Source organism: Perna viridis, chromosome 2 (assembly GCF_037379345.1).
Source record: "Perna viridis isolate PV_CMFRI_1.1 ecotype Kerala chromosome 2, ASM3737934v1, whole genome shotgun sequence".
Classification (NCBI taxonomy): domain Eukaryota; kingdom Metazoa; phylum Mollusca; class Bivalvia; order Mytilida; family Mytilidae; genus Perna; species Perna viridis.
This window is the reverse complement of record NC_142446.1, coordinates 66238993-66263855: the sequence shown is the minus strand read 5'-3', so window position 1 is coordinate 66263855 and position 24863 is coordinate 66238993. Positions and strand designations below refer to the sequence as shown.

General features: G+C 32.3%; 3 protein-coding genes across 10 annotated transcripts in view; 1 reads left to right on the top strand and 2 right to left on the bottom strand.

The window, feature by feature from the left end:
* Positions 1 to 6526, bottom strand: part of LOC148626543 (transmembrane protein 164-like) — a 51692-nt gene extending 45166 nt beyond the window's left edge. Inside the window, exon 1 of one of the 2 annotated variants that reach the window (XM_088570601.1) lies at positions 6436 to 6526. The gene's annotated coding sequence lies outside the window, so the exon portion shown is untranslated. Of the gene's footprint in view, positions 1 to 566; positions 704 to 6435 lie in introns of those variants that run through there. The other variant, XM_088570602.1, reaches the window with a different exon arrangement.
* A 45-nt stretch (positions 6527 to 6571) lies between these two features.
* Positions 6572 to 16654, top strand: LOC148626542 (methylosome subunit pICln-like). Its single transcript, XM_088570605.1, has 6 exons — positions 6572 to 6759; positions 7306 to 7448; positions 8416 to 8511; positions 9151 to 9228; positions 14413 to 14526; positions 15343 to 16654. The coding sequence occupies exons 1-6, from the start codon at positions 6623 to 6625 to the stop codon at positions 15417 to 15419; spliced, it is 645 nt and encodes a 214-aa protein (XP_088426731.1). The 5' UTR covers positions 6572 to 6622; the 3' UTR covers positions 15420 to 16654.
* A 1834-nt stretch (positions 16655 to 18488) lies between these two features.
* The window catches only part of LOC148626540 (lysine-specific demethylase 6A-like), a 64954-nt gene continuing 58579 nt past the window's right edge, over positions 18489 to 24863 (bottom strand). For all 7 annotated transcript variants that reach the window (XM_088570594.1, XM_088570598.1, XM_088570599.1 and 4 more), the window contains 2 exons: positions 24562 to 24732; positions 18489 to 23588 (listed from right to left, as the gene is read on the bottom strand). In XM_088570594.1, coding sequence (XP_088426720.1) covers positions 23568 to 23588; positions 24562 to 24732 — 192 coding nt within the window. In that variant the 3' untranslated portion in view covers positions 18489 to 23567. The remainder of the gene's footprint in view (positions 23589 to 24561; positions 24733 to 24863) is intronic.

Here is a 24863-nt window from a genome sequence, read left to right as displayed (position 1 = left end):
ATAATTAAATACAAAATAATGCAATTTCATTATTTTGTATTGCACTTTTAATTCAATTCTACAGAACTTATTTTTGTCTTGAATAAAAAAAAAATTGCTCACCCCTTTTTGTTTATTTCTGGTTCTTACTCTACCTTCTTTAGGTTTAATAGTAAATTGTTAATAAACACTGTTTGATACTCATCAGTGGTATTTTCCAGCTATTTCAATGTAATGTTAACCATGGTGCATGTATGCAAGAGCCTGGATGAATACTTACATTTGTATACAAATATACAAATATATTTCAGCTCTTTTCAGTCTTTAACAAAAAGCTCAGAAAAAATGCTATACCAATGAATAATTCAGACAATATTGCATGATATAACACTTTCACATGATATATTTTGAATTACATTTACCAAAATTACACTCTAGGGGATTTCACGTAAAGATTTCATGAGTTACCTCCCTTTTGCATTGATTGTATAATAATGATTTACCAGAAATTCACTCTAGGGAATTTTTACATCAAGATTTCATGAGTTACCTCCCTTATTCATAGACAACAACCATTAATTACTTACAGTTGAAAGAAGCATCCCAATCAATACCTTAGTTTTGTTTTGTTAAAAATATCCATGAAGATCAATTATTGACATAGGTATATTTTTGCATGTTAAATGTTTGTTAAAACCACTTGAATAATTAATACATGTATCTGATGAAGTGGTATAAAGTATAAGCAACAGGATGAGTTGATCTGGATGTAATCAATAATAAGTCAATTGTATAAGCAATTTGGCCTTGATCCAAAATTATATGTACCATTATTCTCTATTTATTTGTCACTCAGAAACACCTATTTTTCACCAATGTTGGAAAAGTGACAAAAAATTAGAAAATTTTGACAAATTTTCTATTAGGTCAATATTTTGCAGTAAAGGATCCCTATGTTCAGATGCTGTTGCACTCATCAATTTCATGTATAAAATCATTTAAATGTGTCAATCCTACATGTATATGTACCAGGTACCTTAGTACATGTAGCTAAACAAGCTGCTGTTGAAAAAATACAAATACATGTAAATACAAGTAAGCAGTAACTAAGATCAATATGCACATTTAGGAGGTACATGTATCTGTATTTTATTTCAAGATTTGAAGGCATCGATCCTGGATTTGATGACAAATCTTCAAAAACAATACGGATATCTCCATTCCAATCGAACTTGAAATATGTCTGTGAAAACAATTAAAAATAACTGATGAGAGATGGGTACCCACAGTGTAATGGAAGAACAGACCGAAGAAAGCAAGTACAGATAGACAGACACCCTCATCACCATATATTCCCCACTTTGAAAATTGGTTTAATAAATCTGTGCATGTGACATGATGTGTTTAAAATTTGAGACTGGCAATCATGGAATTGACGTCCTGAATTTTTGTTTTATTATCCAATTGAATTCCTCATTACAAAAACTGTTACATAGGAGTATTTTGTATGTATCCTAAATGTAAATGTTTTATTTTAAATATGTTGCATGGTTTTGCTGCAGCAAGAATTAAAGGCCAACAAAAATATGGATAACATGTTTAAAATTGAGTCATTTGTACTACAATTTTTCCAGCAGTTTTTTTTTAGTTTTCATATATCCCTTGGGACTTGTTGTAATTTTCAAAATTCTGTAAATATACATATGTTCATGATAATGAAGACATGCCATCATTAAATGTACATGCAGGAAAAAATTACTTGTTAATTCATATTAATACCACCTTTTCATCTGTACTATCTTGCAATATTTTTTTCAGATTTATTTAATTTCTTTAACATGGTTATTCCCTGAGGATCTGATACTTATTTAAAAGCTAAGTAGCTAGGAGATTTCAGACAAAATTTATTCAGGAAGATTTGAAAATTAGTGTAGCAACAAAAATTACAATGAAAATACATTGTACAAGTACAAAAATATTTGACCCTGAGGTCATAGGAAGTTCTGACCTCCTTATAATTATGTTGAAAAAGAATAATCTAGAAATGTTGATGTAAAAAATATGTCTGTGTACATATATCACATAAAAAATCTTAGCTTTCAAATACATGTAGATTCAAATAATTTCCTTCATGTAAAAATAAAACTGCTATAAAAGGGTTAAAAACTAAAGGGATGATAAAAAATATTAATTACTGTTGTGGAAATTAAGCAAAGAATAGAACAGCATTAAAACTTTAACTTCAATATAAACAATGCAGCTCCTCTGACATTTTCTGATTTGGCAGGTCATAAAATGGAGCATTTGTACCTTATGATTCACATTATTAAACTTCTATTACTAAAACAATTTTTTACCCCAAGGGAAGTTTATGGTACACATACTTCTAAATAGCAATCTATTTTCTACACACTGAACCTGAATCACGCCAATCAATATCCAATTAAGCTTAAACCCACTGTCCGATGTGCAAATTTGAAAATGGAGACATTTCTGAAGCATACAAATTGTGTGACCATTTCTGGTACATTATACATGCAATTTTGACTAATTCATTATTTATACATCAACAGATGTACTCGCTTGTTTCTATAAGGCCAAAATAAAACAAATTTTTCAGATTCTCATCCCCTCTTGAACAGATTTTTTCTCCCTCCATTAAATATTCAAATTTCTTTTTCTTGCCCCAATTTAGGTCAGTTTCTATCAAAATGACAGCATTTTTCACTGAAATTGATAAAAAAATTTGTCTGCCCACCCTTAAATTTGAACAAAACTTGAGATGAGAATCAAGGAATCTTTCTACTATGGCCTTAACAGTTTTAATACATGTATCATTTACCACAGACTTTGGACTTTTTAAATTGGATTCACAATTAGAAAGACCTTTTAAATTGTATTCCTCTCATTACAACAATTGAAAAGACTGAAAAAGGAGTTTCTTGTTTTATCCTACAAAATGATGTCACCATGGAAATTTGACAAGTTTGACCAAATAATCCAACAGCCATACATGTAACTTTCCAAAATCAAACACTAATACATGTATTTGGGAATAAATCTCTTTTCCAAATATTTTGGCACTTCAAAATCTACAAGCTTTGTACCCATGGAGATGTAATGAGATGAAGCCTTGTTATATATACCTAGAACTACATGTACATGTAAGATACATGAACCATACTAGACTTCTGGAACAGTGTTATGCTGCTACAAGACTGAAGTCATCGCTACAGAAGTTTTATGGTCGCCATCATGAACTCATGGATTGTTACAGTGTACAGTGTGTTTCTAGAAAAGCAGAGGACACACCCTACCATTGCACCTGGTCCATGCTCTGAGTTTTTAGTAGAGTCCAATTGCTCATTTACTTTAATTGCTTTATGCATACGTGTATTATTTTGGTCATTTAATGTTCTTTGTTGTACATGTATGTGTCTGTTTTCCATGTCTGGTCTAAGTCCCTGGACTACATTCTTTTGATTTCTGCTACATTTGTGTACATGTAGAATCTTGGTTTCCTTGATTACTCATGAGTCATGTACATGTATATTTGAAATTTATTGCAACTCCATTTCTTCTTTGCATCTAAAAAGCTGTTGTTTAATGAGTAATCCTGGGTATTTAAAATATCCATTTGTTCATTTCATGATATTCACCTTTGAAAGTTATTGGGTTTATTCATCTTAGCATAGGAAATTATTGTTTAGAAATGACTTCCAGTCATTAGCCATTCAAATCCAAAAAGAAGAATGAAAACTGAAGTTCATTTTATGAAGAATCTGACTCAGGTCAAATGTTTAATGTACATGTACATGTATGGTAGAATACAATGTATATCTACAAATGTATGATTTACAGATCTTAAAACAGACAGTCACAGAGAAGGCACTTGGCACTGTATAGTGTGTAATGTGCTAGACATACTGAAAACCTGAAGATTGGTCTTATTGCTATAACAATTGTACTTGAAGGAAAAAAGAACTTGCAATGTTTATGTTACATAGAGATGGCTTGAGTGATACTGTATCAAAATGTGTACAAAAAAAGACTCCTATGATTACTATGACTCCATCAAAGTCAAAACTAGGATAAAATTGCTCCATTTCATTACTTATCAATATTTTTCTGTCCATAACTGAGAAATGTTATTAAAGTGTTAGAACCATTAAATATCCCTTGGTATAAAGACAGGAGAGTAAAATACAGACAGTTTTTGAAAATGGTGACTACGCTCATAATATCTCCACTACGGACTCCAGGAGTGGAGAAATTAAAATTTGTGTTGACATCTCATGGTCAAGGTAATGACTAACACATTGTTCTTTTACTTGTCAACCGTTTGAACTCTGTAATAAAATTGCCGATCATGGATTAAATACAATCAACAGGTTATCACACATCCACTGGATACCGTGGGCGTGGACACTATACTGTAAACCTGACACAGTGGGCAAGTTGACGTCTGACCACTGTGGGCATTAAGGGTAGGCAAAGCCTGGACAACTTGATCTGTCCACCGTGGGCGAGTGGCATCATCAAAATAGTCGTTAGATGTGGTGTATATATAAAATATTAGGAAAAAGAGAGCCTAGTACATTGTAATGTTGTCATAATGGTGCCACAATTATAAATAGTTTATCAAAAACTGCTACAGTTGTATTTTTCTTACGGAAACATTTACATCCAGAAAACTATGTCCACAGACTCCACACCCAAGACACAACTTGATATTTTTACAAACAAAACAAATTATGTAATAATGATGGTTCACCAGATATGAAGTTGTTTTCTTGAGTGTGGACATTATTTCCTTGCCAGAGATATTCCTTAAAATATGACCTTAAGGCCAAAATTAAAATTAAAATTATGTTTGTTTTTTCCTAAATCTAAAGGTAGCTACCCATAAAACTGCCTTGTCCAGATAATTTTATTGCCATTCTCTGACAAGATTTTTTTCAAATTTTCAAAGCAATGTTTTTTTCAAATTCTTTGATGATGGCTTTCACAGAATGGATGAAATTTAAGGGAAAAAATTACCCTACCTACCTATCTAGCAGGTAGGGTCAGACTAAGGGGAAACAATGATTAATTTAAGTGAAGCCTTAAAATGACAAAGAAGTACAAAATTGACAGAACATCTGAATGTCTGTTAACATCAAGCAATTCTTTTGTCTTTTTAATGCAAAAGTTATCATGTTACTATATATTGTTATAAAAGTTATTACATGTATTGAATATATTCGGTTCTGTATGGAGATTATTTCACATTCCTGTTTTCACATTTATGGCCATTGTAAGTGTACTTTGATTTGATGTCTGAATATTCTCAGCTTCTGCAGTGATCAAATTTAAGAGGAAATACTTGCTAAATGCAAGATAAATTTAAATTTGGCCAGTAGAAATTATTTCCACTTGCTAAAATTTGCTATTGGAATACTACATGTATATGTCATATAGGTCCAGAAATTACCCAAAAAACTTTAATTTAGCAAGTGTAAATTTTCTGTACTTGCTAAATTAAGCTAGTGGAAAAAAGTTTGAAATTTGATCTCTGTTCTGTTCAATACATCAGTAGCTACATACATTGTAATTCCAATTGAAGAAATCGATAAAACCCAGCTTTCTATGCTGAACCCTGAACTGTTTGGTCAATGATTTTACAAATTATATCTGGAATGTCTGTTGCCGGCTCTGATAAAAATATCCTAATCAAACTGGACAAAAATGATAATGGCATGAACATAATGAAGCCTACTTCTTGATTGGAAATTAACCCTCTATGTAGGCTTTATGTCTGCCTCATAATATCAAATCAGGGCTGACAAAAATCATGAAAGCTATTTTGTATTCATATTTCTTTGGGAGCATTGAAGGTTTCATAATTATCTTAAAGGTAAAAGTAAATTTCATAAAACATCAGTGAACAAGCCAACAGTTAACATAAAATCTGTGAAGCTTTATAACCGACAGCAAGATTTACAACCAATTGGCTATTTGGCTATTGTCAACTATTAACATTGTTGCCAGGCTTGTTTGGGAGGAAAGCCTAAAATTCCAGGCTTGAAAATCGGTGAAACCCTGGGATGGGCTAGGGAAGATAACCTAAATGCATGTGGCCCCATTGTGGGACTCAAACCCACAGTGTCATTGGTGACAACCTCATGACTACATGTCTAGTGCTTTAAACACACAGCCACCCTCATAATGTACTACTGATGTAAAATGACACAGCTTTTTGTGATCATGAAATTTGTTATCATGAAATAGTTTAAAATGTAAATTGTGTTGTTAAAATATCTCAGTTCTTTATAGTTTATAGGGAGCTTTGTCATTCAGTATAATTTAAAATAATTATAATTCAAATCTTAAAGATCAACTATAACAATGGAATCGAAATACACAATAAATATGAAGAAAAACGGTTGTTTTCACAAAGAAATCATTAATATTTACCCCTCACAGATGACTTTTGATCATAATAAATATAAATAGTGCTTAATATACTATAGACAAAACGTTTGTCATTCAACCGCCTTCAAGATCCAGACAATGGCGCGATAACTCTCTCGGACTTTTTCTTCAAAAAAGATAATAACCTGAGAAACTGTACGAAAGAACAACATAGACGCACGTTGGACGTATGGTTATAAAGGAAGAAATGGTGCTTTTAAGCTCTTGCTCCCCTCCTGATGAAGGGATTCGGAAAAAGCAAGAAAATACTTCTGCATTTGTTGGCGATAAACCCCTTGGAAACGGTACATTGTATATTGCCGAAAGGTAAACGCCATATTATCCGAATACCCTACCAAACCACTTAGGCGGTGTATAATATATTTTGGGCCTATATAATGTTACAAGTGACATGTTATTCTCTAAGCAGGTTCTGGCTTTACAGTCGGAATCTGTGAGTTTATGGTTAGATTATTTGTTAATGAGTGTCCACGAACAATGATGAATTTATTTAATGTTTGACTGAAAGGTGCACTGGCTACAACTACAAGTCCCTCTTTATTATACTAAATGACACAAAAAATCTGTGTAATTAACCTCTCTGATAATGCCACAACTAACTGCTCCCCCTAAAAAATCATAATTAGTATATTGATACATGCAATCAATAAACATTTTCATTTCTTCTTAATCTTAAAAAGATGGACTTGTAGCAAGTCTAGTCTAAAGGCTATTTGAGTCATCTTTTCAGTTTCAATTAACATTAAAATGTACATTGTACCTATACAACATGTAACTAAATTGTGCCAGTATTCTTAACTGTAATGAAGTTTTGTTGACTGCCTTTATATATATTTTTTTTACACGTTTTAGTTGTTTGTCATGGCAAAGCACAGAGCATGAAGGACAAGGTTTCTCCTTGCAGTACCCTGGAATCAGTATCCATGCTATATCCCGAGATTTATCATCATTCCCTCAGGAATGTTTATACCTTATGGTGGATGGTGACTTAACAGGTTAGTGTATGTCTGTCAAAATTAACACTATATAACTGAAATCATTTTTGAAACACGTTAAAATTAATACCCACAAATATGTTTTGACAGAATTCGTGGAAATTAGTTACTGCAAAAATTAATATGTTTACAGTGTAGTATGAGATTTTAAAGTGAATGCTATAAATTACTGTGTTTACTATACAGTCATGTGGAGGCATCAAAATTTTGTAAACTATTTGGCATGTTATTTATTTAGCCATGTATTAATAGATGTAAAAAAAAAAAGTATCTTCTGAACCATTTTTCAACCTTCCCATCAAGTGTGCAAACAATCTTGATGACAAATTTTTAAAATGTTTTCTCGACTGCTTTTGTTGCTAACTAAAAATAGCCTACACAGGAGTGTGGTAGGGGATGTGACAGTGCCTGACAACCTACATGTAGGCCATGGACGAAATGTGACTGGTCAAACTATAGGTAATTTCTTGACTACTATGAAGTAGTTTGGTCTAATAGTGGCTTTTGATGATTCAGACTATATTAATTTAGTAGTTCATAGTATTTCCATAAAGTTTGAATGAGTAAATCTTCATTCCATCTGGTACAAAATTTTAAAGTGTTGTATTACCTGCAGACCAGTAGTTGAATACTGGACATCTGTTCCCGCAGACATCTCGGACCATGACCACTTGGCCCATTGTCTAGATTACTATGCCCTTGAATAAATTTTTTAGAACTTGTTTTTATTCAATATTTGGTGAATTTATTGTATGATAAGTATCTAAACATTTTCATAAATAACTTTGCTGTAAAAAGTTGCAAGATCTGTGAAGGCATCATCTTGGCTATTTAAAGTATTTAAATCCAAATAGAGCCACATTGATTTAAATACAAATATGCCCTGAAGACTAAATGATGGCTTCACTTGATTTTTAGATTCACATATTGACACATCAATTTCAGTTTTAATTTTTTTTCTTTGTAGATAATACTGGTGAAAATGATGAAGGTTCAGATGAAGAGCATGAGGATATCGATCCAGCAACAGAAATGAGATTTGTACCAACAGACAAAACAGTGTGTAAGTAGTACTGTTGGTATAATCTAGTAGCATTTTTATGGGCTACCAATTTTTACAGTTGTGGTTTGATTAAACAAGGAACCTAGAATCCTGATGTTTTGATAAAATAGAACCAAAGAATAATCACTCTTCATATTTTGGAAACTTTACTATGAATGTAAACTATTTATCCTTATTTATATACCATCCCAGTGGTCTCAGGGCAGTGTGCTCACCATGAGTTGGAGAGATTGTGGGTTCGATCCTTGGATGAGTCACACCGAAGACTTTAGAATTGGTAGTTACTGCATTTCGTCGAGCATGCAGTTTAAGGGGATAGAGTAATGACCGGTTGCCTTGGAGTCAGAATAATGTGTCTGAGTGGGGTGCCATTCCTTCCTGGAGGCTATTGCTTCTGTGAGCTAGCACAATAAAGATCAAGGTCAGCGTAAGGACTAGTGCAAAACTGGGTCTGTTTGATTGGTCAGTCATTCTCATCCGGAAATGTATGAAATATCTGACATTAAACCATAATCAATCATTCAATCTTTATTTACAGTACATTTTGTTTTTAATGCAATATTTGATTTTTGATATTCATATAAGTAGATGTTTTCTTTTGTTATTAATCATTCACAGACTTATCATTTTTTATTTTAGTGGACCAGTTATACCAAGCCATGTCTGACTGTCAGATGTTACATCCATGTGAAGATGACTCCAACTCAGATTTTGATGGTAAATTATAATTAAACAAGATATATACACATAGAATAATAATGACCAAATCTGTTTGACATGCTGTATCATTCCAAAATATCTATATCAGCATGAGGGCTGATGCTGGTCGAGGGCAATATGGCATGTGATACAGATTTTACCATGTGATGTACACTTTATCATACTTTCAAAAGGAAAGACCTGGCAAGGAAAATGATAAAGAATTCCAGGTAGGAGTGAGATATAGTTACAGCCATGTGAAAATGGGTATAAGTTGCAATGTTTGATAAGATTCAAACATTATGGACTTATCACATATTAAAAATTGCTGCATTTACTTGTAATAATAAATATATAAGGGCTGTTTCAGTAAAACATACATGGGACCCATGTACAGCATTTTAAAAAATATGTATACTTGGTTGTGGGTTGGTGGAAAATGCATCTATGGCACAGTACTGGGCTTGGAAATTTGCTTCTGTGAGTGGTTGTTGGGAAAATGAAGGAACATTCTGTTGAAAGTTGTTTTTTACTTTCTCGAAATGGTCCAAAATGAATCCCTGTCATTGTATAAACCTTTAGTATAGTTGAGTTACGCGCTTTTGTTGCCGGAAGTTCGCACCATTTTTACAGGTGTTCCGCCCGGAAATCGCCCTGTGTTTGTTTTGACATTATTCTTCTGGTATTCTTGGGGCTTTGCTGCAGAGCAGTGGTGCGACCTGAGATGCCCGAACATCAGAAAAGATGTCAACTTCCGTTGTTTGTTGATGTGGTTCATAAGTGTTCCTCGTCTCTCGATTTTTATGTAGATTAGACTGTTGGTTTTCCCGTTTGGATAGTTTTACACTTTTAATTTTTGTGGCCCTTTATAGCTTACTTTTCGGTGGGAACCAAGGCTCCGTGTTGAAGATCGTACTTAGACTTATTATTATGGTTTATACTTTAAATAAATTGTGACTTGGATGGAGAGTTGTCTCATTGGCAGTCATACCACATCTTCTTATATCTATTCAGTGTGTCTGAATTATCAAAGCAACTCTTCCACAATTAAACTTCTTTTGAAACTGAAATTGTACAGTTGTTAAATCACTATGTAGTAATAGCATATTGATATCAAGAATAACCCATTCCAAAACTTCAAAATGAAAGGGTATGGGCTATGGAGTGAATGTGTAGGTGACAAAAACACCAAATTATCAAAGAACAGGGCTTTTACTTCTGTTCTTCATCGTAGAAATTGTCGTTAAGTCTACAACAATGGACAAGATTTCCATATCCTTGAACAAGATAACCCCCAGTGTGCAAATGAGCAGAATTTTCCATATTGATAAACATCAATATTACTTTATACTCTCTTCTTCCTCACCTACACAGAGTGATGCTTAAATACAGCAGATTTCCAGCTGAAGGTGCTAGGTATACAAGAAGAGAAGTTTTCTTGAAATCATTGATCCCCGATAAAACAATTGGATTTTAGGAAACTTCACGCAACTATCAAGGCAATCATATGGATACACACAGAAATTTCAACTGGTTAGATGAGATACAAAATAGTTCATGGTAATACACCAGCTTCATAGACAGTCACTGTTGTACAGTGTGGATCAATAAAACTTCTGCATTATTTTCTATTTCTCTTCACATACCAAATATCATCGACCTGTGATATAAAGTGGTTGTTGAAAATTTGCTATGGACAAATACTCTTACAAATGTGAATACCAGAAAGGTAATCCCTATATTCTGGCCTTCTTCGAATTTGCTCTTAGGCAAGACAAAAATCAAGATTTAGCTATGCATTGAAAAGAGGATATGTGTGCATGAATATGAATGTTAATATATGAGACAGGGCCTAGTCTAGAGGGAGAAATGGGCAAAAACTTTTCCCTGTTTGTGCTCACTTCTCCCATTTATCTTTGAGAGGGAGAAGTTTTTGTAATAAATTACTTAGACAAAAATGTCAATATTGTTATTTTTCAAACAGAATTTGCAAAACCTCTCCTTGTCATTGATGTCAAGATTAGGCCCTGTGAAATGATTTTAATGTACAGATATATGAATGCACAAGAGATAAAAGCATTAGTCTATACATGAATACATGAATATATGCAACATGCAAGAAACAGGGAATATATATGTTTTTTAATCAGTGTCTTAGCTAGGCAAAAATGGAGGGGTGCAGTGCCCCGCCCCTCTGCCATATTACCCCTTATTCCCCATTTATAATTATCTGAAGATTACACTTTTGTTAATAAATTACACAAAGCCAATTAAGAAGTGTGACCTTCATTTACCATATCCTGTTGTAGTTAACGCTCAGGTATACCTCAGGTAATTATTGGTGATCATTCAGCCGATCAGGGTTGTCAGGTGATGATCATTTACAAGTAGAATTTGGATCACGATTGGATCTATCACAATTTCATGGATAGCCAATTATTGGTTAATAATTATTTTCTTTTGTACAATAAATTTTAAAAATATTTTCAAGTTGACAGGTCTGTGTTATGTAGAACCATGGGTGTAAACAATGCACGTTGCATGTTTGTTTATTCAATATGTCAGTTATCTCTGTCAGTTCAATTCTTTGTAAAATTTTCTATATCATCAACATTACAGGTAATTTTTCAAAAGTTATTATTACATTAGTTGGAGAAAATAATATGATTTTGAAATTGAATTTGAGCAATATTGAATATTGGTTACATTTCGTGCAACATTTTGTCTCATAGTATGTCATAAATGCTAAGAATCATTTGCCCTTAATCTTCTTTATGGTGTGATAGTATACTGCTTTAAATTTTACAAAAGTAATGTTAATTTTTGTCTACACATCATTCTTGTATTATTTAATAAGAACACATACATACAAGAAAAGAAAAAAAAAACAGTGAATAAAGATATTTCTGACTTAATGGAAACATAAATTTAAAAAAAAAACTTCAAATACACCAATGTTCCTTTTTGGTTGAAAAAATATGCTATGTGTTAAAGTGCCCTCTTCCCTGCACACCCTCTATTTTCAAATACTAGCTAGAACACTGATTATGTGTAAATGGAATGAAGCATTCATGAAATTGTGCAATGTCTTACTATAATCTGTATGAAATACATGTATGTCACATGCAGCTGAAATATATAAAAAATTAAAGAATCACCATGGGAATACTGTTAAAGAATGTATATATGAATTTTAATATACAGATAAATGAACGCAGACAGTAAAAGCGTGTCTATACATGAATATGTGCAACATGTAAGTGATAGGCAAAACTACAGAATATGTATAAATGAAATGAAGCATTCATGAAATCATGCTATGTCTTGCTATTATCTGTATGAAATGTCTCACATGCAGCTTAATTAAAAAAAAAAGCAATGTATCACCATGGGAATACTATTGAAGAATATTTATAAATTTTAATTTGCTTCTGTTGGTGCCTATAAAACTTGGGTTTTTACCTCTATGGGTGGGTAGGAGTTGAAAAATATTGCTTCTATGGGAGGTTACCCCAATTTTCAAGTGCCTTCCCCCTGTCCCATGTATGTTTTACTGGAACAGCCCTAAACGAATATTTTCAAAATTAAACACAGGTAAATATTGACAAGTTTGATAATGTGTTAATGGAGTCAATGGAGAAGTAGTTTTGACTAAGTATATAAATAGTGCTGTCTGATATCACAGGATAGGAAACTCACTCAAATTCTAGCCAGTCCTAAATACAAATTTTCAATATATATACTATATGTCTATATAGATTTTTGCTAGAATTAGCCAGCCCTGCCAAAAATTAGCCAGTCTCAGGCTGGCGGGCAGGATACTATTTCTAACTCTGGATATCAACTTTTTTTGTTAGTTTAAGCTTCCAAAGACATTAGGATTTTTTTTTATAAAAACAATTCAGAATCACTGTCGGTGTTCGCTACAGATATACTTAATTGCCTTTCAAAGAACACAATGTACTTTAGATTAGGAAAAATAATAAAATAATTTGGATAGGGCCTATTTTATCTCAGTATAATTTAATTTGAGATGTGACATGCTCCCTGATTGGATTAAAAATTTAGTCCATCATTCCATAGACCAAATTTTGTAATGAGCCTGTGATGTCATCTTTTTTGCTGATTTACTCCTTAAATTTTTATACTAAAATTAAATTATAAGGATTGACTGCTATATTTTTTTTCCCCAGTGCAGGTCCAGATGTTTGAAGAATAGGCCTGCAGCAGCACTAAGCTTGTCGTAAAAGGCGACTAAATAGTGCTCAGAACCCTAGCCGGGGCGCTCTGCCCACAGAGCCACTGGGATGTGTGCCTCAGGTGGTGGAATGGGGTACCCCTGGCGTGTTGCATGCTGGGGTTGTCAGGCTATAATACGGAAAACCTGACCGCAAATCATAGTGGTGCACCGTGTTGGGAAAGATGCCACGTTCCTCTCATGTTAAAGAACCCTAGTGTGGTATTCTCCCGGAGTAGGAACCATAGGGCTTCGCCACAGGAGGCTAAATTGCCCGACCCTACCCACCTCTCCCTATTTCCAGTGGCAATCAAAATTTGTCGACCCCCCATTGTCCTTGTGTCCCATCCCTTTTTCATTTCATCATCATTTCATGTTCATTTTATCATCAATTTCATGTTCATCGTCTGAATATAGCTGAAATATTGCTGCTCGGACATTAAACCCCAACAAACAAACAATGTTTTTTTTGGTCTATTTGAAATAAACTCAATGCCCATGGTGCACACTTGAAATTAATCTGCTATGCAGGTTATTTTGTGTGCACCATGTGATTGAGGTTAATTCCTCATAGACCAAAAAATTATAACAATCATTCCTGAAATGAAGGGAAAGGACAAACAAACAAAATTTTTATTTACAGAAATATTAAATATACTGATCACGATGACTCCAAGGCCATATAAAGTTAATTTAATTTATAGGCAATATTCTATGAAAGCTAATTAGGAGGGATTTTGTTTTTACTACCCTAAAATTACGAATTACGAATAGAAAAATGAAGGGGGAAAAAATCTAGTAATAACAAGATTAGTTATGGTGTATATGTCAAAAGGGCCACAACTCCACCAGGATGAAAATTCATTTAAGCAAATTAAAAATATATGATATGGCAATAAACTCAGGAATTGCAACATGCTGTCATTTTTATGTTTTGCCAATGTGATATATGTAATGCATTACAGATGAAGGATGGTATGAAGGAGAGGATGGGATAAATCAGCTGTCACAACAGGGGCAGGCTAATCTACAACACATAGAAAATCTGTTAGGACAGGGTGATGGACAACCTAATAATCGTAAGTAGTAAGACAAATCTGTTAGGTCATGGTTATGGACATTCTAATTATTTTAGTAGTAAGAGAAATCTGATCAGACAAGGTGGCGGACATTTGAATTATTTTGGTAGTAAGAAAAATCTGTTAGGACAGGATGATGGACAACTTTATAATTGCAAGTTGTAAAACAAATCTGTTAGGACATGTTGTAGACAATCTAATGATTTTGGTAGTATGACAAATCTGCTTGAACAAGGTGATAGACAATCTATTATTGTGTAGATAGCATTTTTTTTATTGAATGTTCCCATTGTATTAAATTTCAATTATTCACTCTGTGAAATAAATTCAGTACTTTCATTCTCAGACTTTCGAACGTCAAAATGTCACAACTTTGGTATCAATCCACCAATCACAGAATTAAAAATTCATGCTGAAAATATTGATAAATTATGAAGAAAATCTTTAAAATAATCCATTGGTTATTATGTATAGCCAAAATAGGATCACTCGTACCAAGAATGCTTGAAAACTCATGCATGGAACAAGTTCTGCACACTCATTAAATCTAAGCGTTCTTCAGCACTTGTGATAAAATTTTGCTTACTCACTCTTTCCAGTTGATTATCCTATTAATAATTGTAATAAGTAGTCCATAGTAATTTTGTTTTTATTTTTTTTTCACAGATTATTTGGTTGCTGCCTTATTGACTCTTTTCCTTTGTTGCTAGTCCAATAACAACAGTTGTGTACAACACATTTTTTGTTTGAATATTTATGGGTAAAGAGGATTATTGATTTATTTGGTTGAATATATGCAGTGATTTTTTTTTTCAGATATAGAAAATGGAAATGAAGCTCAGATGGATGATCAGTTTGAGGATGCAGATGAAGACAACAATATGGAACAGTGATTTACAACTTAACATTATCATCAGGCAGCTGTTTGATTCTGTACCTTAATGCGATTGATCATGTTGAAGCTGTTGTTGAGAGGTGCAATGTAGTGGTATATCTGAAATGACTCGGTTAACAATAATTTACTAGGTGGTTTCAATTAAAATTTAAAATTGTGTATTATCATTACTGAGGAGAATATGTCTTGTTTTGACACATAAATATTTCATGAGACATAACTTTGAATAAACTAGATTCTTATCTCTTAGGCCAGGAAAAAAATGTGGTTTTACTCTTTCCCGCCCGACTGATCCTATTTTTTTTTTTCTTGACCTTTTACTTTTTTTTTTTTTAAATTTAATTTCCAGAAGTTTTGTCCCTAACCAAACCCACCATTATGTCAAAAATAGCAATCTCCAGGGCAATAAAAATGTGGCCTACCAACCCTAATTTTTTTCATCAGATGACAGTTAACAAAAGACTAGTGAAGAACAAATTCACCACTTAGTAAATACTTTTTTTTTCATATTTTTATGAGCTTTTGTGTGGGTTGAATGTAGAGTAAATATTTTTCATGAAATGTATTTATGGAGGGGGGGGGGGGATAAATGATAGGTAATAAGTTCAGCGGTTTCTCCATAACCTGAAAATATTGTTAATTCATATATGAAGTCCCATAGAGTTACGTTTTTTTTGCTTCTAATATTAAACCATTTAAGTTTTGCAACTTTGATCATTGTATATAGTCCATTGGTAGTATCATTATTTTTTACATAATTAAAAGTGCTATTTTTTTTTACATAATGATAGTGCTTAATTATAACATTGTTGATATACGTGTATTATGTCTGAATCATTCAAAACCTTTTTGATTGTATCATATTACCATCTTTTAGACTTAAATATGAAGCATTAGTTCTATGGATAATAAAGGTCTTTTAAAACTATTTAAACTGTCACCCTTTTTGAAATTGAATGATTACACATGTGGTTGTAGCACTATTTTTTGAAAATCATCTTGCAGTCATTGTTTTCATTCCATTTTTCATGATTGCTTTTTTGTGAGAGAAGGAAGTACACACAAATCTGTAGTATTGGATTAATGTACTGTAATTTTACCTATTTCTGTATCTAAGAATTAATTCATAGATGAATAATCGTGAAATTAAGTACCGGCGAAAATAGGTACAATTACAGTATTTGTTATGGTTAGTGTAGTTGATGTATGAGAAAATAAAAGGTATTTGATGAATTTAATTGTTTTTAAAAGCCAGAGATATAAAATTTTGTATGCTGAACTAGTTGAAAAAGAATAATTAAAAGAAAAATTGATGAAATGAAAAGAATAAAAAAGAAAAAAATATGATGGAACTAAAGAAAAGAAAAATGGAGGGGGAGTTGTCATCTACATTACTGAGGTCTATCGTATTTCATAGTATGCGAAAACTTGGTTTACATTCTGACTGAGACTTTGTGTTTTTTAATTTAGTCATAAATAAGGTATACTTGTGTGATAAAATCACTTTAAACTGAACACCTTCCACACTTGAGAAATGAATTAGGTTTTCACAGAACGCAGTTTTCCATAGATTCAAATTCCATTGGCGTTGAAATGAAGGTGCTGAATAGGTCACTCAGGAATCCATTTAGACAGGTTTTCATCTTATTGGCTTGCTCAGGGTTTGAGTGAAAAAAACTTACACCTGGATACAAATATGTAGTATTTGGTAGCAATTCTCCATACTATTTCATATTATCTTCTAAACACAACAAAGAAGAGATTGTGAAAATACTAAAATTTTCTATGAACATATTTGTCCATTTTGGTGCAAATGTTTTTCTACAAATGGTCGGCATTCCAATTGGAACAAATTGTTCTGTGCTACTGGCCGACCTTTTTCTTCACTTATATCAGGCTGACTATTGCTGAAAGGATATTGTTTAGCCAGATCCTTAGATTCCATTATCCGATATAGAGATAATGTTTGTCTTTAACTATGCTAGATTCAGGAATTCAATACATCATATTTACTCCAGGAAAACTTGAGATAAAGGATACTACAGACACTATGAGTTGGCCTCTTGTTCTACTCTTAGTGATTGATGGAAAGGGAAAGTTCATGAGTAAACTATACAACATACATGATAACTTCTTGTTCAGCACTGTAAATTTTCCTTTTCCATCTGTGGCAACATTCCATCTGACAGTAGCATATGGAGATTTTCAATAAGGCCTCTTGTACAGGGTTATGTTATGGCAAAATTAAAGTCATCACTATAAGTGATTGTTGATGGCCATCATGAACTAGTGGATTATTATGGTGTATGAGAACCAATTTGTTCACTGTGTCATAGTTTTCCTCCTTTGTCTATTTTAGACATGACCTTTAATGAGCAGCTCGGTTGGATTTATTAGAAGAGCAGAGGATACTTATCCTACCGCTGCACCTGGTCCATGCTCCCAAGTTTTTAATGGAGTACAGGTTGCTCATTTCCTTTTGTTTCTTTGTAAATGTTTTTTTTTTTCCTGTTCTTTGTTGTGTATTTTCCCAGTTAGATTACCATTTGAGTAGTGGTTCTCTTTACATGGTGACTATAAATACCCAACAATAGAAAAGACCAAAGAACTCTGTACATGTAAATATTGTGCAGCTTTGTGCCACTTTTATACCCATACAAAAATGAATATTATTTATAATCTCACTGGGGTTGTTGTCTCTTTGACATATCAACCATATCCATCCTCGTTTTTTAAGTCTAAATGACTTCTGACTTAAATTCATACTGGTAGCTGAAAATTGTGCCTTTGGATTTCATGGATTAGTTCAGAGTAACAGAAGTTGATCATGCTTTGAAATTTTTTTTTGTTTAACTCAACTCTGTCACTGGGTCCCTATAAAAAATTAAAAGCCATTCAGGGCTTTATGGGATGTTCAATCAAACAGATCTTGAAGACGTGAACTGACAACAGTTTATAATTTATTAATACACTTGCGCATTTAGCTGCAAAATATGTAGCTGTAAAAAATGAGAAATTTCAGACAAGATATTCACAGTCAGTTTGTAACTAAATGATAAAACAATGATAATAATTTAGAAATTTATTGTCTGTACATTTGCTGAGAGTTGAGGTAAAACAGGGTGTATATATATAAGTTAAACATTGAATTTACAGAGTCTTACACTGAGATCAACAAAGTCTGGCATTTAATCCCGCAAGAACAAGAGTTCAACTTCCATGGTCAGAAGGAAAATATTGAAATACTTGGAAGTACTAACCTTCTTATGAAAGAATATAAATTTATGACAAATGAATGTTACTATATTCATATATTTTGTTCAAATCCATCTTGCCGGGGTAATACCACTATGGCACTTGTGTAATTTACCCTGAGTAACCCTTTAAAATGCAAATACATGTAAATGTACTAGCTGAAATATTATCATAAATGAACAATTTTGTTTTATCTAACATTAGATGTATATGAAAAAATGCCACCTACAAAAATGTTATTGTCTTGAACAATGAATTACCTGATAACTACCCTAATATTTTCTGATGAAGTTGAATTCTTGTTCACATGCTAAAATCATGATGTTACCATGGAAATAACTGTTACATGAATTAGCAAATTAATACCTTGACAATAAATATAAAACCTTTACAATGAAGCAAATCTTATAGGTTGTTTTATTATAACATATAGTGGACCTAGAGAAGGTTCTCAGTAATCAAATTGACCACCATATAAAGTAATTAGAAAATGTAAGAACATTTCAACCCGAAAAAAGAAGAAGAAAAAAATAATAATAATAATTTCACAGCCACTTGTAGCAACAAATTTCAGAGAGCCTTCAATGGGAACAATATACATTTAATATATAAAAAACATCCTTAACACAAAAGCAAAGCCTAAGTATTGCCTCTTTTCTCTAACATTACCATGTTATGAAAGCAGACTTCAGCCTTTTCTAACTTTGACCTAATTAAAAACTTATACATTACCACACAAAATAATACCGGTTGTAACAAAACAGTGCAGTCAACAATCATTTAATATTTAACCATAACAATTTTGCCACTATATATTTACATCTACTAACTAAACATAAGTCATGGAAACTTCACAAATTGAAAAAAAAAACAAACAAAAAAAATCAGTTATTGTTAGCATTTTGGATTATTGCTGCAAGAGTTAAGCAAGGTAAAAGGTACTTTCAAAGACAAAACTAGACCTTTAAGTACCATTCTTTGTAAGAATCAGGCAATGGGTGGCACATCATTTTTCTCAATTTGGTCTTCTGTACCCCAGATACATTCAGTAAATCTAGAAAACAACCGAAAAGCTATTTAAATTTATTCAGAAGCATCTATGACATTTTTTACTGTTTATATAAAGGGAAAAAGTGCTGGAAAATTTTTCTGCCATTTTTCCATAGTGCATTTCAACTAAATTTAACCCATCACTATCTTAAAAAGGTAAACTTTATAAACACTTTGATGGTTATGAGATACAGATACCTGGATAATGCCATAAAATCTCTGTATTTTTTTCTCCATATGCCACACCTTATACACATTTTATCTGATTCTTAAACAGAGAAGTACTTAAACCTTTTAAAAAAACTCCGTCCCCATTTTGCATTGTGATTTTATTTGTCTAGGGTCATCCTAAACTGTCTTAAAGGGAGGTAACCATTTATGAAAGTTTAAATAGGATTCACTCAATATATTTTAAAGAAGTTAGTAAAAGGTAAAAGACAAAGCTAAGAAATAGGTATAAAATTTGTAACTTAAGCAATATTTCAAAACAGAACCCATGTCTTTGCACTGGATAATGATAGAAGGAAATCCAAAAATAAGCTCACCTCACACAAAAACAAATCTTAGTTATGTACAACTTTAATACATGTATTCAGTTACACCAAAGAAAATGAACTAAATACTTCGACCTTCAAACTTGGTACACCCAAGTCTACTTTTAATAAAACAAACCTGTGAGATTTTGAGTGTTAGATGCTTTTTCGGAGGTTGAGAATTTCATACAACATGCTAAGGACCTCCAATACATAAAATCTCTATTTGTTTCTGTTTCTTAATTATTTTTAAAACAACTATATTATTGTAAACAAGTAAATATAAAGGTAAAGTCAATAAGGGTAATTATTCTAAATTGAAGTGATTTATCTCCCCTTGTAGGGCTAGACACACTTCCTTCTTTTTACAATAGTATATACAAGACTATTCCTAGCTAACCAGTAACTATATTTATATACAGCTTAATCACCTGATAGTCTGAAAACTTTCTGTGTTAAACACAGAACTGTGTAAAAATACACATATACAAAAAAAAAGCAAAAATAATAAACACATATGCAACTTTCAAATCACTCAAAACATTTTATTTCGTTAATTTAGCTATAACTTTAAATACAGTGGAACTACTTTTAATCAATCGAATGTAAATAAGAAGATTAAAGTTTTTGTAAGGGCCATAACTCTTGAAATCATCGATATATTTGTATCATATTCAATTTCACCAAATCCTACCAAGCTATCATTTGAAATAGAATGAAATCAACCCAAGTCACTTTCATGCCAACATAAGATTGATGTAAAATGCTGAATACAAACGTTCCAATGATTTGTAAGAGTTGTGTCCCTTACCCTAGGTCAACCTCCTTAAACCAAACACCAATTCTTTAAAGATCATAAAATTTACATCCACTAATCAAAAGTACTTTTAACATTTTCTAATATTATTTTCAGTGACTGAACAGAGTGTTAAAAATGCCTGCAACTGTTTCCATGGGAGTTTAATAAAAGAAAATAAATTCTTGTATTAGACAATTATTTTTGAAAAATTCTTGAAAGAACATTACAATGTTCAAAGCAACAAACTATCATCCAATTTAATACAGATTTTTACAGCTATACTTTCACATAGACCCTATATTCTGCCATTTAAGACTTTACCAGTCTTCACAATAATAAATAAAATGTAAATTAGTATGTTGGTTTTACCATAAAGTTATTCCATAGTTATATAAAATATAAATATAAAGCAATACATGTTTGAGTTTGTATTATTGTGCACAATATTTAAATAAATAATTATAAAATTCTCAATATAAATTTTTGATGATAATTACAGTGAAATTGAGATCAATTAAACACCAGATAAAAGGGGGGAACAAGCTTGGTGATTTAAAATAATTGGAAAGAAAGCTTTTATTATTTTGATCAATTACAACAGTGTTCAATGAAGATATCCTTTATTAAAACTGAAGAAAAGCACTTGTGACAATTATCTATCACTGAACCAGATGTTTCTTATAAAAAAATTGGGAAGAGTATTGCCTGGTTTCAACTGAGACATCTGTAACTTGAACTGGCTTATGAAGAGCAAAAGGGGAAAGAAGGAGCCAATTCATTGAATCCTTGTCACTCACCTTAGCTCTTAATAGACCAGGTATAGGAGACCTTAGGTTAATCTGAAGGTGACTAAGGATGACAACCCCTCTTGTATGAGCATGCTTTTACAGGTGCTCATAGTTTATGGTCACATTGAAATGTCATGTGAAGGTGCATTTAGAAGCCCTTGATTAAAAATGCATATGTGCATAAGCAAAACAAAGGCCACTATCTGCGTCTTAAGTTGAAATCTCAACTCAATTGTGAAAGAACACATTACATTCTCAATGCCAAATTAAACTGTTACCGAAGCTTCTACCCTTTTTATCTGGTTCCCTGCCAAACAAAACAGGTGACTGACAAGGGTGTGATATGATTGGTGCAAAACATTCCAGAGCCCACACTTTAAAGTCTATGATGCTTAATGTATTGGAATAAACCATGTAATAAGAATAAACAAAAGAATTTTCCTAAATTATTGCCTTACATTTTGCAGGATATTATTACATTATATAATATTTATCGATAGAAATCTTATTATTCCTTATCAATAGTATTTGGACAGACACTCATCAGAATTAAGCAGAGCAAAACTTCTTTTTTTTTGTTATCAGCAGGTTAAAAAACTTTCTACATTGCCATATTGTGTTCACACTTAAGATTTTAATGCAAAGCTGAACTGTGTTTAAAAGCACAGGTACTCTAAAAATTATATTATCTTTCACTGAATCTTTCCTCTTTTAAAAAGTAATATAATACAAATGGAAGCACGAAATTTAATTCATTGATGTTTTTCCTTCCAAAAAAGTTTAGGCCAATAAACATATAAAATGATTTAAAGCAAATTTCTAACATTTCCTATATTAAATGGTCTTGCATAGGTGTAACATACTTGGCCTTACAATAATACTTAACGTTAAAAAGGCCAAACATACATGTCTTGGTTCTCAGGCCCTCCCCTGGTCAGTTTTGAGGATACCTTATTATTCATTTTAATAACCATTGGAAAAGGGAAAATGTATCAATGCAAAAAGCACCCTCAACACTTTTTTTTTTGGGGGGGAAGGGCAACATGAAGGAATGGAGGGTCATAAACAGGCATCCTTCCTTCAATAGTTTTCATGGAAAATGGCCTTAGAATCAAGAAATTAATTTTGAATGGCCTAATGATGGTTTGCTAAAACAAGATAATTGTTTACTAATTAATTTTCAATTTGGTACACACTGGTTCAAAATATTTCTAGCATTACAATTGTGAACAGTTTTTGACAATTATTTTATACATTACATTTCCTTAAGTTAGACAACAAAATGGCAAACACTTATTTTTCATTTTTCTTCTTGTTTTTTAGGTTGAAAGACAAGGCAAATACACATCAATACTCAAGAAAACAAGTTTAATGTCTGAGGCAGAAGTATGAGAGTGATATATACTACATGTATTATGAATGCTTGTTTCAAGTGAACATTAATGATACTTTAGCTTTTAACTATAAATGGAGTCATAAGTCAGAGGTTGATAATGAACCCCCTGATTGCTGATGATTAAGATGAGAATGACGAAGCACTTGTTGTGTCTATAGCACTACACTCCAACAGCTTAAGCTGATGATAATGATTATGTCCACATTCAGGTGATGATCAGGAAGCTGTATTGTAACTCCCATTTCGCTGAGGCATATGGTTGAGGGTGATATCCAATCATGAAGGGAATTTTTAGGATGCAGAATGGATGCTTCATGAATGCTGCTCAGTAGGAAGCTGTAGGTAACTGAAGAAGAAAAAAGATTATTTTTAATTACTGAAGATTTAAAACAAAAAAAAACAGGACATCAGCATAATGTTTATAGTAGGTGCTTTGAATCATGATTGGCTCAAAACTGTTCTGTTAAAAGTGACATTTTGATAAAATGATGTTATGTAAATGTAGTTATTTGAACTTTTAACACAGACACACAGACACATAACATAGGAAGTTGGTTGAGATTTTATCCATAACACATAACATATACCACTGTCCTTCATAGTCAAACCTTAAAATTATATTAAACAAATAAATTTTATGTCATTTTCAAGCTGAGCATAATAATATATTTGTTTGGTGTTTCTGTACTACGAGCTCATCTCATATATGTAGGAATAAATTAAGATTTATTTAAAGATCTGAGTCTTTTTTATGAGTACATAAGGAATAGCAAACAAATATATTTTTAATTTAGGCCTCAGTAAAAAAAAATATTAAATGACTGTAAATTAATTGGTACCAGACAGACATCCCAAGTATAAACTTGTAACAAACAGAAGTAACCCTTATATGCCAACCCACATCAACACAATATTCAGACTTCCCACATCAACACAATATTCAGTTTTCCCAAATCAACACATATTCAGATTTCCCATATCAACACAATATCCAGCTTTCCCATCAACACAATATCCAGACTTCCTACATCTACACAATATTCAGATTTCCCACATCAACACGATATTCTGCTTTCCCCATCACACAAAATTAAGATTTCCCACATCAACCCAATATTCAGAATTTCCACATCAACCCAATATTCAGACTTTCCACATCAACCCAATATTCAGACTTTCCACATTAACACAATATTCAGATTTCCCATATAATATTGTGCCAATTATCCAGTCTCACTCCATCTCAATAAAATGCAAATTTAGCTTTTGGATTTATTCTGTACAAATTTGAAGCTGTTTCAAGAATTACGGTAACTTACATGAGGGGCTAGCTGAAACCTATCATAAACTTCACACAATTCCTCTAGTCGATACTGATTTAGGATGATAAAGCCTTCTAGAGTGTTACTTATCTTCCTTGCACAGTCCTGGCAATGTACTACATATTTACGGTCTTGTTCTATCACAAAAAGTATATCAAATACTTCAACCTGTAACATAATTAATAATAGGTAATTTATAAAAGAAAATAAGAAATGTTAACACCAAGTTCAGTTACATATTTGACTTGTACATCAGAAATATCTTACTAAGGTTTCACTAACGAAGTTTCCATTACTTT